Raw genomic sequence first — 14,505 nt, forward strand, 5'->3', positions numbered from 1 at the left:
CGCACAGCAAGGGAGACCCGCGATCACGTGCCAGTCAGCGCCCAAGGCTGCTCTGGAGCCCAACGCGGTCCAAATCGGAAGTGGTTCCTTGAAAATGACTTTCCCGGGAACCTGTTTTTGAAAAACCGTGTCATTTAAATTCGCTTTTTCCTAATGTAAACTCACAGAAATACAGACAAACTCTCGCTCTCGGTACAGGGAAAGACACTTTCATCCGGAGAGAAAACTTTTCACGCCCGGCAGCAGCGATAAGCCTACGGGAACCAAGATGCGCAGGGCACCAGTTCTCCGGCGAGCGCTACTCCGGGACGGACCAGTCCCCGGCGGGGTTGCCGTGGAGACCAAGCGAGCTTTGTGGATGCTGAGGCGCGCTGAAGCCAGGCCTTCTGCTGTCTGTCTGCAGAGGGGGTTCACAGGACCGGCACCAAGATGGTTAGTGGCGTGGAATAGTGAGGAATAAGTTTGAGTAGGTCCTGGGACTGGAGATTAGAGATTCCTAGCACACTTCTGGTTTAAGTCTAGGAGTGTTAGAGGAGGCAGATGTCTGTGCTCGCTCCTGTGTTCCCACCGGGGACAGGGCTGCAACTGTAGACACATTGTTGCTTTCTTCCCTCCTGTTTCTCCGTTTTCCCACTCTTGAGCTGCGCGTGAGATGGGAAGTGGACCAAGGGAAGGCTTAGATGACAACAGCTCCGCGAAAGCATCTCTTACCTCATTCTCGTTGGAGGAGATGAAGGAGTAGGGGATAGCGGTTTCGTTCAGCTCAAGCACCGGGTGATGGACCTTTTAGTAAAATACGTGTTACGGAAAGAGTTTAAATAGGCTTACAAGGAGTTCGTTGTTCAGAACTTGACTTATGAATCCGGGAGCCGTCACTCTCAGTTTTAAAATTGACCACGGGATTGGGATCATACAGCTATCTTTGTTGTTTCTTTCACAGATGCTTTCAAGGGCCAAACCTGCTGTAGGCGGGGACCCACCGCACACTGACAAAAGGAAGAAGAAAGGTAGGAAGATTCCAAAGCTAGAGGAGCTACTTTCACAAAGAGATTTCACTGGAGCTATTACCCTGTTGGAGGTAATGTCCAAAGAAAGTTGCTTCTTAGGACGTAAAAGATCAGAATATAGAGGAATGCATGGGTGAATGCTGGTTGCTATGCATGGAACAGGTGGGTGCATTTTGGGACTTTCTGTAAAACTAGTCAGGCACAGATTCCAGGTTAACTATAAACCTGACTAAAGATGAACTAAAAAGATAGACTTCTTTCTCTCTCTCTTTTTTTACATGATAGACTTGTTTCTTGAGGGACACTTTTAATTATGTCTAGTTCCACTGATGGCAAATCCAGCCTAAAAATGTAGAGGGACATTTAATGCAGTGTCAGTTCACACATTGCCTATTCCACCCCCTGACCAGTTTATGATTTATTCCTATTAATATGTTACAACATTTTGATCAAATTTAAATAATTCTGCCATGTTTCATGCTTATTGTCTGAAATACTGTATCTTCAGAAGATATTTCAAATCGCTATGGCAGCAGTCCTCAACTTTTAATACTCATTAGAGTCACTTGTGGTACTTGTTTAAATGTGCATTTCTGGACTCCTACCCTGTGTGTGTGTGTGAGTCGCTCAGTCGTGCCTGACTCTTTTCGACCCCATGAACTATAGCCCGCCTGGCTCCTCTGTCCATGGGATTTCCAGACAAGAATTCTGGAGTGGGATGCTATTACCTTCTCCACGGGATCCTCACAACCCAGAGATTGAACCCAGGTCTCCCAAGTTGCAGGCAGGTTCTTTACCATCTAAGCCACCAGGGAAACTCAGGAACCCAATACTTTGGGCAAATGGCCTAAGTGCTGATGTAGATGGTCCAAGGATACTGCACTTTGGGATTCGGTTTTGTGGGAAGCATGTACTGTAGGAGAATGAAGGGGTGCACCAAAGAACGAAGAAGGGAGGAGTTTTGACGGCACAGCCTGGTTGTGTTGTGCCATAATCATTTCTCTAAACCACTACAACAGCCGTATTACTCTATCAACAATAAGTGTTTTAATCAGCTTTATATATCTTTCTTAGTCTTGCATGTAAAGTCCTGTGTTTCTTGCTAGTGCGCTGGTGTTGAGCCCATTGCTTAAACTTTTCTGGTGTCAGATTTCTTATCTTTAAATCAGGGGAGCTGCCTTGGAAGGACCCTCTAGCTCTTTAAATCAGTGGACCAAGTGGTAGATACATGTGTGATTTTTGTTAGTCTCTTTTTCTCTTCTTTCTTTTCTTTAAGGAAGTGACCGCACTTTCCTTATTGTGTGATCCCATGCTGCCTTTAAGTTGTCCAGGGAGGCTCAGCTCTATGCTTTCATTCTTAGGTAGCCAAAGTGCCATTGATGGATGGAATGGGAACTGCCCTGGTCTGGGACGAGGAAGGGCCTGTGAGCTCTGCTGTGGCTCCAGGGAATTCCAGGGGCAAATTCAGGGAGACCTCAAATAAGAGTTTCTTCAGACTTAAGGCACTGCTCTCAAATTCACAGTATTTGGTGAGAGGTTGTTATTGTTTAGTCACTTCAATCGTGTCCGACTCTTTGTGGCCCCATGAAGTGTAGCCCACCAGGCTTCTCAGTCCATTGGGTTTTCCAGGCAAGTATACTGGAGTGGGTTGCCATTTCCTTCTCTAGGTGAGAGGAGAATTTCTAATATTATAGAGTTAGCTACAAGAGTAAGTTTTAATTTAGACAGAGTATCAATAGATATCTTCATCTTGTACTGGTCAAGGCACCTGAACTTTTGTAACAATGATTGTTTTTTTTTAATTTTATCTTGTTTTTATTAGAGTGTAGTTTCCTTACAATGTTGTTAGCTTCTACTGTACAGTAAAGTGAATCAGTGATACGCATACATATTTCCACTGTTTTTTAGATTTCCTTCCTATTTAGGAAGGAAATTTCCTTCCTACAAATCAACAATGATCTGTTTAGTTTTTACTTTTTCACCTATGTTTTTGACTTATCACCACATAAAGTGGAAAAAAAAAATCTCCTTTTACAAAAAAAAAAGCTCATGGTAATTCAGACTTCTCCTTCAGGATCTCACACCTTTCCTCCAAAACAGGACTTTTCTTTCATTGGATGATGAATTCATGAATATTTTTTCACAATGGACATAAATGATTAGGTGGTCTTCTAAAATCTTTAATTCTTATAGGCCCTGGCAAGACTGTTCAAAGGTAACAGAGGGATTTAATGCCTTGTCTTCAGTGAAAAGTTATAACCTATGAATAAATATATGTGTGTGCTCATGGGACAGGTTTGAAGTGTGAAGTTAAATGCAGCAGAACATGGGATAGGGGGTGAAAACATGGTCTTTGGAGTCAGTTGGCTATGTGGTCCCTTCCACCACACTTACTGGCTGTGTGTGGCCTTCAGGTCAATGCTTAATTTCTCTAACCTTCAGTTATTTGGCATTAAATATTTCACAGAGTTCTTATGATCCTTATATATCACTCGGAATTTTTATGAGGATAACTCTTAGATACTTCCTGGAATAAGGTGTCAGTAAACACAAAAACAGTTGTGAAATATTTGAGGAAAAGGTGGTTAATTGTGCTGAGTCCTGTAGGTATCAGTTTGATTAAACTGAAATTATCTTGCTTCCATAATTTGCAATTTCCTATTGTTCATTAATAACATAGTTTTTTAAACAAGGGCTTACCATTCAAAGTATTCATGATTTTTTTTTTTTCACGAAATTTTAACATGAAGTTCAAACGTCATGCTGGGGAACAAGAAGAGGATACTAATTTGTGGATTGGATACTGTGCTTTTCACCTGGGTGACTACAAGAGAGCTTTGGAGGTTAGTTTAAAGTTGTTTTTTTTAGATAACTGTAGGGTTTTAAAATGTTACTCAGTTTTGTATTATAATAATACATGCTTATGGTAAAATTCAAACAATATAGAGGGGAACAAAAGGAAAAATGAAAAAAGTCACCCTGTCTGCCTTCCTCCATCCTATTTCTTTGTTAACAGGAGTAAACATTGGATCTTTTTTGATGTATTGCTTCAGAAATCTTCTATATATATTCAAGTATATGTAGCAATGTTGTTTACTTTTTCCTTTTAGATATATACTAATGAGATTGTTCAATATATTAATATTAGTCTTTCTAAAGGAAATCTTCAGGAGAAGAAAAATAAGCCCTTTTGATTAAAAGTTTTATGATTCTTTTCTCAAAAAAAGTTCATGGTTATTTTGAAAGGTTAATTTTAGACATACGAAATATTATTTTATCTTTATATTTTAAAATAGTTTAATACATTATTTACTTTTTATATTTTTTAAAAGTGTAGTTTTGAAAGTTGTTTTCCTTGGTCATTGTAAACCCTACAATGGGTTTACAACCCTACATTGTAAACCTGACAGTCTATAGAATTATGGCTGTACATAAAATTGTAGATGCCTTATGTCAATGATTTTTAACTCATAAATGAAATTATTTTGACCTTTCTTACATATTCTCACTCTCAAAATGTAATTTAAAAATATTAAAAACCTCCACTGCTAAAATGAAAAATATCCAAGATCACACAATGAGAAACTGATATGAACAAAAGCAACAAAATCAGTGAAGCAAAAGTGAAGATGTGAAGAGGGCAGAATAGAAGCTGGTAGTATTTGTGAAAGATTTAGGAGAAGAGAGAGTAGTTCAACTGGAGTAAAAAAGAAAATAGGCATGTGGTAAAGACTGATAGTAAAAGAGTATGTGGAAAATGTAGTTGATAAAGTGAATTTCAGAAACTGTCCTTAACAGGGAAGGAAAAACCCTCAAAGACCAAATTTTTAAAATGTAAAGCCAAGTAAACAAAGCCAGAAAACAATTAGAATGAAATCAAATTTGTAGGTATCGGATTTTAAGTTAGCTGAAACTATGCATTTTTAATATCTTTTAAAATGTCTTTTTAAGTTAGCAAAAACAAAATATTTTAGTTGTTTTTCATTTCTGCTGTTTGTTAGCCCATATCAGTATTAAAAGGGAAAGAAAAAAAAAACAAGTGTAGGGTTCTATGGGCAGCAGTCCCACATGGGTAGGCTTGAGCCCTAACTACAGTATTTAATATTACAGGTATAGAATATAAGGAGCACATGTGTGTACGTGATAAGTCGCTTCAGTCGTGTCCGACTCTTTGCGACTCTGTGGACTGTAGCCCTCCAGGCTCCTCTGTTCATGGGATTCTCCAGGCAAGAATATTGGAGTGGGTTGCCATGCCCTTCTCCAGGGGATCTTCCCAACCCAGGGACTGAAATTACATCTGCATCGGCAGGCAGATTCTTTACCACTAGCGCCACTTGGGAAGCCCTAAGGAGCATATAGAATTCTCCTAAATGTGAAGTTGCCCAATCAAGAACTCCTATTCCATTATATATAAAGGAATGGCCCATTGATTGCTTTACTGCTATAAGGGATCACTGCTTATTGTATATTTCAGGAATATGAAAATGCAACAAAAGAAGAAAATTGCAATCCTGAAGTCTGGGTGAACCTAGCCTGTACCTACTTTTTTCTTGGAATGTATAAACAAGCTGAAGCAGCTGGATTTAAAGGTAAATGAGCGCTTTTAATATCTGAAATTCATCACTAATACTAAGAGTCATTTTGGAGATTTTTAAACTTAATACCTTTCTCAAGGAAAAATCAAGTGACATTAGAAAGCTAAAAAAAAAAAAAAAAAAAACAAGAAAGAAAAGCTCTACTCTTCAAAGCATATTGGATCTTAGCAACTTTATCTTTAAAGACAGAGTTAATCTCTGTGTGCCTTACCCTTACCCTCCCCACTTCACTTCTCCAGAATCTATAGCCAAAAATTAGAAGGATGAGAGAAGAAAAAGACAAGGTGCCTTTCTTAGGTCCTCCTGTGGTGGGACATTCATGCTGTTGGTAGGAGTTGGGTATAGTTGGTCAAGCTCCCATGAATGTGGATTTTATAGCTTCTTGCCCTACTTCTAAATGAGAAGCCTAGTAATTTCAGCCTGAAGAATCCAGATTTCTTCCCTTTTGTTTGACTCATGAGGTCCGTCAACTTAGGAGAAGTGAATTCAAATTTGCAAATAAGTGTAGGGCAAAATGGAAATATGGGAGGAAAGATTAAGAATAATTAGAGTATGAATCAAATTAAAATCAAAGAAAAATAGAGAAAGTGGGCAAAAGAATGTTTGTTAGGAAATATGTGAGCGACGAGTGTATTCCAGGGTAGAATTCTTAGAGAATTAACTGGCACATACATATTTAGATAGAATTTCAGTTCAAGGTCATGGAAAATCTCTTGATTTGTACCCAAGTTGTTTCAATTTACTGATGTAGTTTTTCCCAATTCAGTTATAATGGTCTTTGTTTGAGGTATTTATCTCATGCTTCTAGACTTTGTGTGTAAAACAGTTAGATGCATGTAAGGTGATCAAGGTACCTATCTCTCTTTCCATATATATTTTTTCTTTTTTAACATTGAAGTATGACTTTTTGTTGTAAAGAGATAGATTAATAACATTGAGTATCCAGAATTAGGAAGATTCTCCAAGAGAACAAAGGGGATCTGGAATTTAAAAGATGTTAACCTTTTTGCTTGGCTACCTCTCTTAGATGGCAGATTATCATGCCAGAAGATCTGTGGAGAATGGGCTAGTATTTAGGAAAATGCATGCGAGTGTTCTCAGTTGAGTCTGACTCTTTGTGACCCCATGGACTGTAGCCCACTGGGCTCCTCTGTCTATGGGATTTTCTGGGCAAAGATATTGGAATGGGTTGCCATTCCCTTCTGCAGGGGATCTTTGTGACCCAGGGATCAAACCTGCGTCTCCTGCAATGACAGGCAGATTCTTTACCACTGAGGCACCTGAGAAGCCCATTTAGGAAAACATGGCAGTGTAACTATGAAAAGAAGAGTTCAGAAGGAATTGACAACACTGGATTCCTATATGGACTGATAGGACCACAACATTTGCTTCCCGTGTTTGGTTCTGCGTGTGAACTACACAGGATGGGCTGCTGCGGGCATTGTGAAGAGTGCAGGCTGTGCTTTACCACGACAGAGTCAGGAAGAACCAGTGTGGGCATGAGCAGAACCCCAGAGTGTTTTCCTTCTGGTTCTTGATGATGTTCCTTCTACTGCAGTAGGACTAGACTAAAATAATATATATTATACAGAGACATAGCAGGATCCCATGGGTAAGGATTTGGGAATATCCTTATCTGAGTCTCATGTCACTCCTACAAGGGACTAAGGGCCATACACAATTGAGATTTTTAATAAGCACCTTGGATTTTCTTCCTCAGCTCCAAAAAGCCGACTTCAAAACCGCCTCCTCTTCCACTTGGCTCACAAGGTATTTCTGTGCTTATTTCACACTTTTTTTTTTTTTAATGTAAAATTTTGTTTTCCTTTTTTAATTGACATAAATTAAAACTTTTGTTTTTAAAATATTTTTCTCTTTCTTTCTTGTTACCAGCATGGGTGAAAGAGAATTAAGTTGAAATTCTTATTAATGATATGTTTAGAGCAAGTAGAATACAGGTATTAATTTTATAGGATTTTTCTCCCCCATTAATGTTTTTTACCCTGGTAATTTATTTAGAGATATTAGGTTTTATTTCTTCTTAAGCAGTAGTCTTTTATGATTAGTTTGTTTCCACCATCTTATTATCTCTTAGGAAACAGAAGCAAAGATGCCTCTCCTGACTCCTGAAAATAAATACATACTTTTCTGAATTGCCTGCCTTATGGCAATAATTTTGATCATCATCATAAAATTATTTCTTAATACTTTTTCATATTATCAAATCACACATTGTAGTAATCAAAATATAAATTTGCAATAAAAAGATATTGTTGTTGTTGTTCTGTCGCTAAGTCATGTCTGACTCTTTGTGACTCTGTGGACTGCAGTATCAGGCTTCCCTTTTCTTCACTATCTCCCAGAGTTTGTTCAAACGTCTACCACATTTAAAGTTAACTATATTTCAACCTTTGGGCATATCTCTTTAGGGGTAATCATTTTTTATATGCATATTTGTATTTTTGTTCATTTTGCAGAATGAGATTTATGTTAAATATATACTCTGTATTCTACAACTTCCCTTTAAATTATGAGTGTATCCCTGAGTCACTAGTCTTCAAACCCATCCTTTTAAAATAACAATCCTAAATAAATAAATAAATAAATAACAATCCATCATATGCATGTGCCAGAATTCATTCAGCATTTCCTAGTTATTTGGCTTCAAGATTGGTTTTGATTTTAATTATAAAAATGTAATTCTAACATCCTAGAAATAGACTTATTGAGTTATTGAGTATGAACAATAAAAATTTAAAGCTGTTAATTGATAGTGCTAAATTTTTACAGGAAGTTTATCCATAGAGGTAGTATTTGAAAATAATTATTCTTGGTGTATTTAAAAATTTCATGCTGTAATTATCTCTGTTTAGTTCTTTCAATTTTTGCTTTACATGTTTTGCAGACTCTCATTAAGTGCATACAGATATAGAATTGTTATGTTCATCTAGTGAATGGAAACATTTATCATTATCATTATGAAATGTCTCTCTTTATCTCTAAAACTCTCTTCATGTAAACACTACTTTGTCACGTTTGTGTAGCTCTATCAGCTCTCTTTTTGTTAGTGGTTGCCTATTACTTCTTTTTATATCCGTTCATTCTCTACTTTTCTATGTCCTATTTTAAATGTCTCTCTTATAAACAACATATAAAAAAGATAGAAACAGAAAATAAAAAGGGAGAGAGAAGATATAAAGAAAGAAATAGAAAAGAAACAGAAAGTAAGAAGGGGGGGTCAAGTAATTAATGAGTTGTAACTAAAGGCTACGACTCTGTCTCTAGAGACTATTTTATCCTTTGTCTGAAGGAGAGATAAAGAAGACTGGGAGCTGAAGAGAAATAGGGAGAACAGAGGCAAGTGGCTGAAGGATGGGTGGAGTTAAATTTGTGTTACATAAGTGTTGATTCCTCTAACCATACTCTAACATGAATTTTTATGTCTTTTTTTCTCTCTTACAATTTTAGTTTAATGATGAGAAGAAACTGATGAATTTCCATCAGAATCTTCAGGACATCACAGAAGATCAGCTCAGTTTGGCCTCAATCCACTACATGCGATCTCACTACCAAGAAGCTATTGATATTTACAAGCGAATACTGCTAGATAACAGGTGTGTTGTCCTGTCACTCCTCCTTGAACTCTCATTTTGTTACTTTCTTCTATACCCAGTTTGGCTGAGGACCTAGTGTCCTTTGGTTCTAACATTACCATGTGTTCAAGTCTGTTTAGCTAATAATCTGGTGAGATTAAGAACTCCTTATAGTCTATACTCCTTATTGCCTAGATTGTCTTTCCCCCTCTTAATTGCCCTCCCATTAAGTTTCAGTACCACAGGTATATTGTATATCTGGTTATGTACTGTATGTATATCTGTATACAGATATATGTATATGTACTGTATGTATATCTGTATGTATGTATATATATAAAATAAATATTATTTTTCATCTCTCCATAAGAACCAGTTTTCACCCCTTTCAGGCTGATATCACACCTGTTGAAAATGCATGGTCTAGATGTATCAATTTCAGTGTTGTAGTTACATTGGAGGTAATTTGCTGACAAAACTAGAAACAAACTATTCTAAAGAACTAGTATTCCAACTTTATCACTGACTACGTGGTCTCTCTTCTGCATCCCAAAATATCTCACCCATCTCCCTTCTCCTTCCTTTTGCATCACTGTCATAGTCTCCCACCTGTTCCCATTCTCAGTTATCAAATCTACTTGCCTTGTCTGTCCATCTTCTGTATGGTGTCAGCTTATTTGCATTTATACTTCATTACTGATTATATTAGTTTTGTTGTTTTTTTTTTTTTTAACATGAAGAGGTAGTAGTTGAACTTCTCCCTTTCTCCTCTAGTTGTCATCTTTTACTCTACTTATATCAAAACACTCAACTATTATAACACAAAAAGAAAAAGACTACACTGATCATATTGCCTTTTTCTTTAAAAAAAAGAAATGTCCTCTTTGCCTTACTGTCCAGTTGAGCCATTAAAAATGTCTGTAGTTTGACAATATTTTTGTGAAGTAGACTTAAATTGTTAATCCTTAATTTTTTCATCTAATAGGGAATACCTTGCCCTCAATGTTTATGTGGCCCTATGTTACTACAAGTTGGATTACTATGACGTGTCTCAAGAAGTTCTGGCTGTTTATCTTCAGCAAATTCCTGATAGTACCATCGCGCTCAATCTTAAGGCCTGTAATCATTTTCGCCTTTACAACGGCAAAGCCGCTGAGGTAGTGATGAAATTTGTTCTGAATTCACTTAATTCCAGTTTGAATTACCCTATACTTCCCAGGTTATTCATAAAACTATTATCTGTTACTCTTGATTAATATCCCTTTGTTGTTGCCAGTGTGATTCTATAAGAACCCAACTGTATAAATATTTATGTTTACCAGATATTCTAAAAAATAATGTTGACTTCTGAATTCTCTGTGTGCATCTGATACACTATAGATGATCTTTATCTGTGTCTTACATTACCTTAAATATGTTAAAAAACCAAATACTTCTGCTTCTTTGTCTGAAATATGTTTGTGGCTCAGAGTCATCAACACGTAATCAGAAACCTAGAGTGCTCATCACTCTCTTCTCCTTCATCTGCACTCTAATTTTCTACCCGTTCCTGTCATTTCGGTTCCAGATACCTCCCTTCTCTGTGCCTCCTGCTTTGCCACTGCTCTAGTTCAGGCACTCCTTACCTCTTGTTTCAACTCCCTAAATAATTTCCTTGCCTCTCGTCTTTGTTCTCTTCAGTCCAGTCATTGAGTTTGTTTCACACACCCATATCCTCCTACTGCCGTGTCTTTGTACACTCCATTCTGTTTCCTGGAGTGCCTTTCTCTGCTTAGTGATACTGCAGTATCTCCTTTAAGGTTACCCCAAGAAGCAATAAGTGGGAGGCATTTTATAAGTAGTTAGAAAGTGGTTAACTTATAGGCACTGTGCAGAATACTTTGTATCCATTATTTAGTTTTCCTGACAATCCTGTGGATAAATTCTGTTAAACAGCTCTCTCTTTCCTTTTTTTGATTTGTTTCCTTGTTGTTATAGCTCTCGTTTTCTTTGAAACTCAGAGTATACAGGAGTCCATACATTATGATCTCATTTTATTAAACTACACACAAACACATGCATATACATATATATACATATAAACATAGATATAAATAGATCTATAAATAGATAGATAGCATGTTCTATAATGTATCTATACAGATTTGGGTATATATATTTGAATATACTTTATGTATAGATATGTTTAGGTTAACCCTATGAGGGGGTCCATGAGTACAAATTACTTCCTTGGCCATTGCTTTAGTTGATGTCAGAAGCCACCAAAATTTAAATGCAAAATTTCTTTATGTGCCAACACCCTGCCCAAAAGGTAGTGTAAGTGGCATCATACCAGCCTAGAGTAGGGGAAGGAATGATTGTGCTCAGTCGTGTCTGACTCTTTGGTGACCCCATGGACCGTAGCCCCCCAGACTCCTCTATTGATGGGATTTTCCAGGCAAGAGTATTGGAGTGAGTTGCCATTTCCTCCTCCAGGGGGGTCTTCCCAACCCAGGGATCAAATCTGCATCTGCTGCACCTCCTTCATTAGCAGGCGGATTCTTTACCACTGTACCACCTGGGAAGTCCAGAATAGGGGGAGGAAGGAAGAAATTGAAACTAGAAAATTAACTACTGTATCAAGGCAAAATTTATTGTGTAATAGCAGGAAGCACTATTGATATACTTTACACTAACAGCAGATTGAGTTGGTGAGTGAAACAGCATTTATCAGCTGGTGGATAGAGAACACATATCCTTAACATTTGCTCAGGTTTACTTTTCATGGCTTGTGTTGATAAAGGTGCTCACTTGAGGCAAATGAAATGCCTACAATTAAATTGCTGAGTATGCAATGGAACAGTTGTTTTATGTATGAAATAAAATACATTCTTGGATATCCTCATTTCAGCTAAAGTCCCTGCCTAATTGGCTAGTTCCCAGAATCAGCAGTTTAATGGTAAACTGGATTTGCAATTTGATCTTTAATTAGAGTTTTGGTTAAAATAAATAAAAGAAGTATATTTTTGTCTTTCTATATTGAGTCAGTCTTGGGGGCTTTGCCAATTTTGGCATAAGGTCCAACCTGTTAAATGCTTATATTTTGTCTGCACATGTTCTTTCCATAGTCTGGAATGGGTGACATGGCTAACCAATATGTTCTAGATCTAATGCTATCCAACTCAGAACAGCAGATTGTACTTCTTGTTCACTAAAAGCATGCTTTTCCATTTGAAACTGTGCCCGTGCAGATTACATATTGATTGTATAATATTCTCCAGCAGTAGATAACTGTGACAAATGTACCCTTAGGAGCTTTCTTTCTTTCTTTCTTTCTTTTTTGACAGCAATAGGATATAGTTTGTTTTTACTTACAATAGTTTTATTAAACCTTCTAAAAGCAACCATTCCTCTAGTATCTTTTATAATGGGCTCTATGTTATAATTCATTCTCTCCACAAACACCAAAGCATTCTGCTCTTCTATAGTAAGCATGAAATATTATGTAATGATTCATTCAATTCTTAAAGTCCTTTGAACAACTCGCCCAAAGTTATACAACTAACAAGTGAGAAATTCAGATCTCTAAGGCCCATAGATGGCTGGTTCATGTTGATGTTTGACAGAAAACAACAAAATTCTGTAAAGCAATTATCCTTCAACTAAAAAATAAATTTAAAAAAAGAAACAAAACAAAAAATAAAACCCATAGAGTTAAGCACTAAAATTTAATGCAAATTTAGGTGTGCATTCTTCTTCTATGCTCTTAACTTATATATATATATATAACTTATATATATGTATACACACATACACATGTAATAATACAGCTACCAAATAACAAGCATGATTTTATATATATATATATATAATCAAACAATATGGTTATTATATCTTACCAACAAATAATTGGTAATAATATGGCTATTATATATGATTCTATATCTATATATAAAATCACGCTTATTGTTTGGTAGTTGCCTAATTACCTTTTTTTTATTTTGAACAAGTTTTATTATTCACAGAGAGGAAGGAGCTCTGTCCTTGGCTGCAACTTTCCTCATGACTACCAGGACATTACTCAGCTCCTCTTCCTTCTTCTTGGCGTGGATGTGTGTCCCCACCCTTTTCTTGATGAACTTGAGGCCCTGCTTTCAGAGACCTTGAGCAGCTTCATGGCTTGCCACTCCTAAGGGGTGAAGCTGCAGACCTATCAGATCATGAGGCTTGTTCTCGGAGGGGTGCCCACAGTAACAGTGGCTATAGCTCTGTTGGCTCACATTCTTAGTCATTTTGTAGGCCTTGCTGATGCCCACGGTCATGGGGTAGCATAGAGCCGTGGCACTGAGCTGCATGGGGGCCCTTAGGGTCCAGATGGTGGTGGGTCCTACTGGAGCAAGGCCTCATGAACCTGCTTTAATTATCTTTAATCTAGATAAGCTTATTGAGGGTTGAGCCTTGTGACATTTATATCCCAGGACCTGGCACAATGTATATACAAAGTTGATGCCAATGAAGTAATGGTTGAATGAGAAATTTAAAATATGACTAACAGATTAAGGGCGAGTCATGTTTAAAAAGAGGAGGTTCAAAACAGGTCAATAAAGATGAAGATTAAGAAAAAGCCATTGGATTTCATAATTGGTATTTCCTATGCTGATTAGGGTATCATTATTATTGAGTGTTGAAGCTAGATGTCAAGGAGATAAGCAGTGGATGAGTAACCTCTTGGACTGAGAAATGTCCTAAGGGATATGGCAGAAGAAAGACAAGTAGATGATGAAGAAATAGAAGCAGTGAGTATAGGGTGCTTGTGAAAGGAAGGAATAGTTTCAGAGGATAAAGAAATTTTATCCAAATTCCAATCTTAGGTTACTAGCTATGTAGTATGCAAAATAACAGTACTGAATTACTGTAGGTTTTTGTGATGTATAGAAAGTCCTTAACTTTATATACATAGTAGATAGTGAGCTGAGCAATTATCAAAGATTTTATAGGCTGAGACATAGTCAGACTTATCTTTTTCTTTATGTTTAGTGCTTTTTGTATTTTGTTTAAAAAAGTATTTCCTAGCCCAAATTTTGTTCTCTTATATTCTAAAAGCTTATTGTTTTGCCTTTTACAAATCCAAATTATCTTAATTATATCTAAAAGGTTTTGTTTCTCAATTAATGACAAAGATTGACAAGTTAGATTGAAAAGACAAAACCCTAATACATGTTTTAAATATTGTTGTTGTTGTTGTTGAGTCATTAAGTCCTGTCTGACTCTGTGGGGGACTCCATGAACTGCAGTACTCCAGGCTTCTCTGTTTATCACAAACTCCTGGAG

At 37.0% G+C, this 14,505-nt stretch overlaps 1 protein-coding gene and 1 pseudogene across 1 annotated transcript in view; one reads left to right on the forward strand and one right to left on the reverse strand.

The window, feature by feature from the left end:
* The first annotated feature begins 320 nt into the window (after positions 1–320).
* Positions 321–14,505, forward strand: part of TTC26 (tetratricopeptide repeat domain 26) — a 39,459-nt gene continuing 25,274 nt past the window's right edge. The window contains exons 1-7 of the mRNA XM_040259971.1: positions 321–432; positions 941–1,078; positions 3,758–3,850; positions 5,482–5,596; positions 7,323–7,372; positions 9,071–9,216; positions 10,181–10,352. Coding sequence (XP_040115905.1) covers positions 430–432; positions 941–1,078; positions 3,758–3,850; positions 5,482–5,596; positions 7,323–7,372; positions 9,071–9,216; positions 10,181–10,352 — 717 coding nt within the window. The 5' untranslated portion in view covers positions 321–429. The remainder of the gene's footprint in view (positions 433–940; positions 1,079–3,757; positions 3,851–5,481; positions 5,597–7,322; positions 7,373–9,070; positions 9,217–10,180; positions 10,353–14,505) is intronic.
* LOC120878242 lies at positions 13,194–13,529 on the reverse strand (annotated as a pseudogene).

Source organism: Oryx dammah, unplaced genomic scaffold (genome assembly GCF_014754425.2).
Source record: "Oryx dammah isolate SB20612 unplaced genomic scaffold, SCBI_Odam_1.1 HiC_scaffold_18, whole genome shotgun sequence".
In the NCBI taxonomy this organism is placed as follows: Eukaryota; Metazoa; Chordata; class Mammalia; order Artiodactyla; family Bovidae; genus Oryx; species Oryx dammah.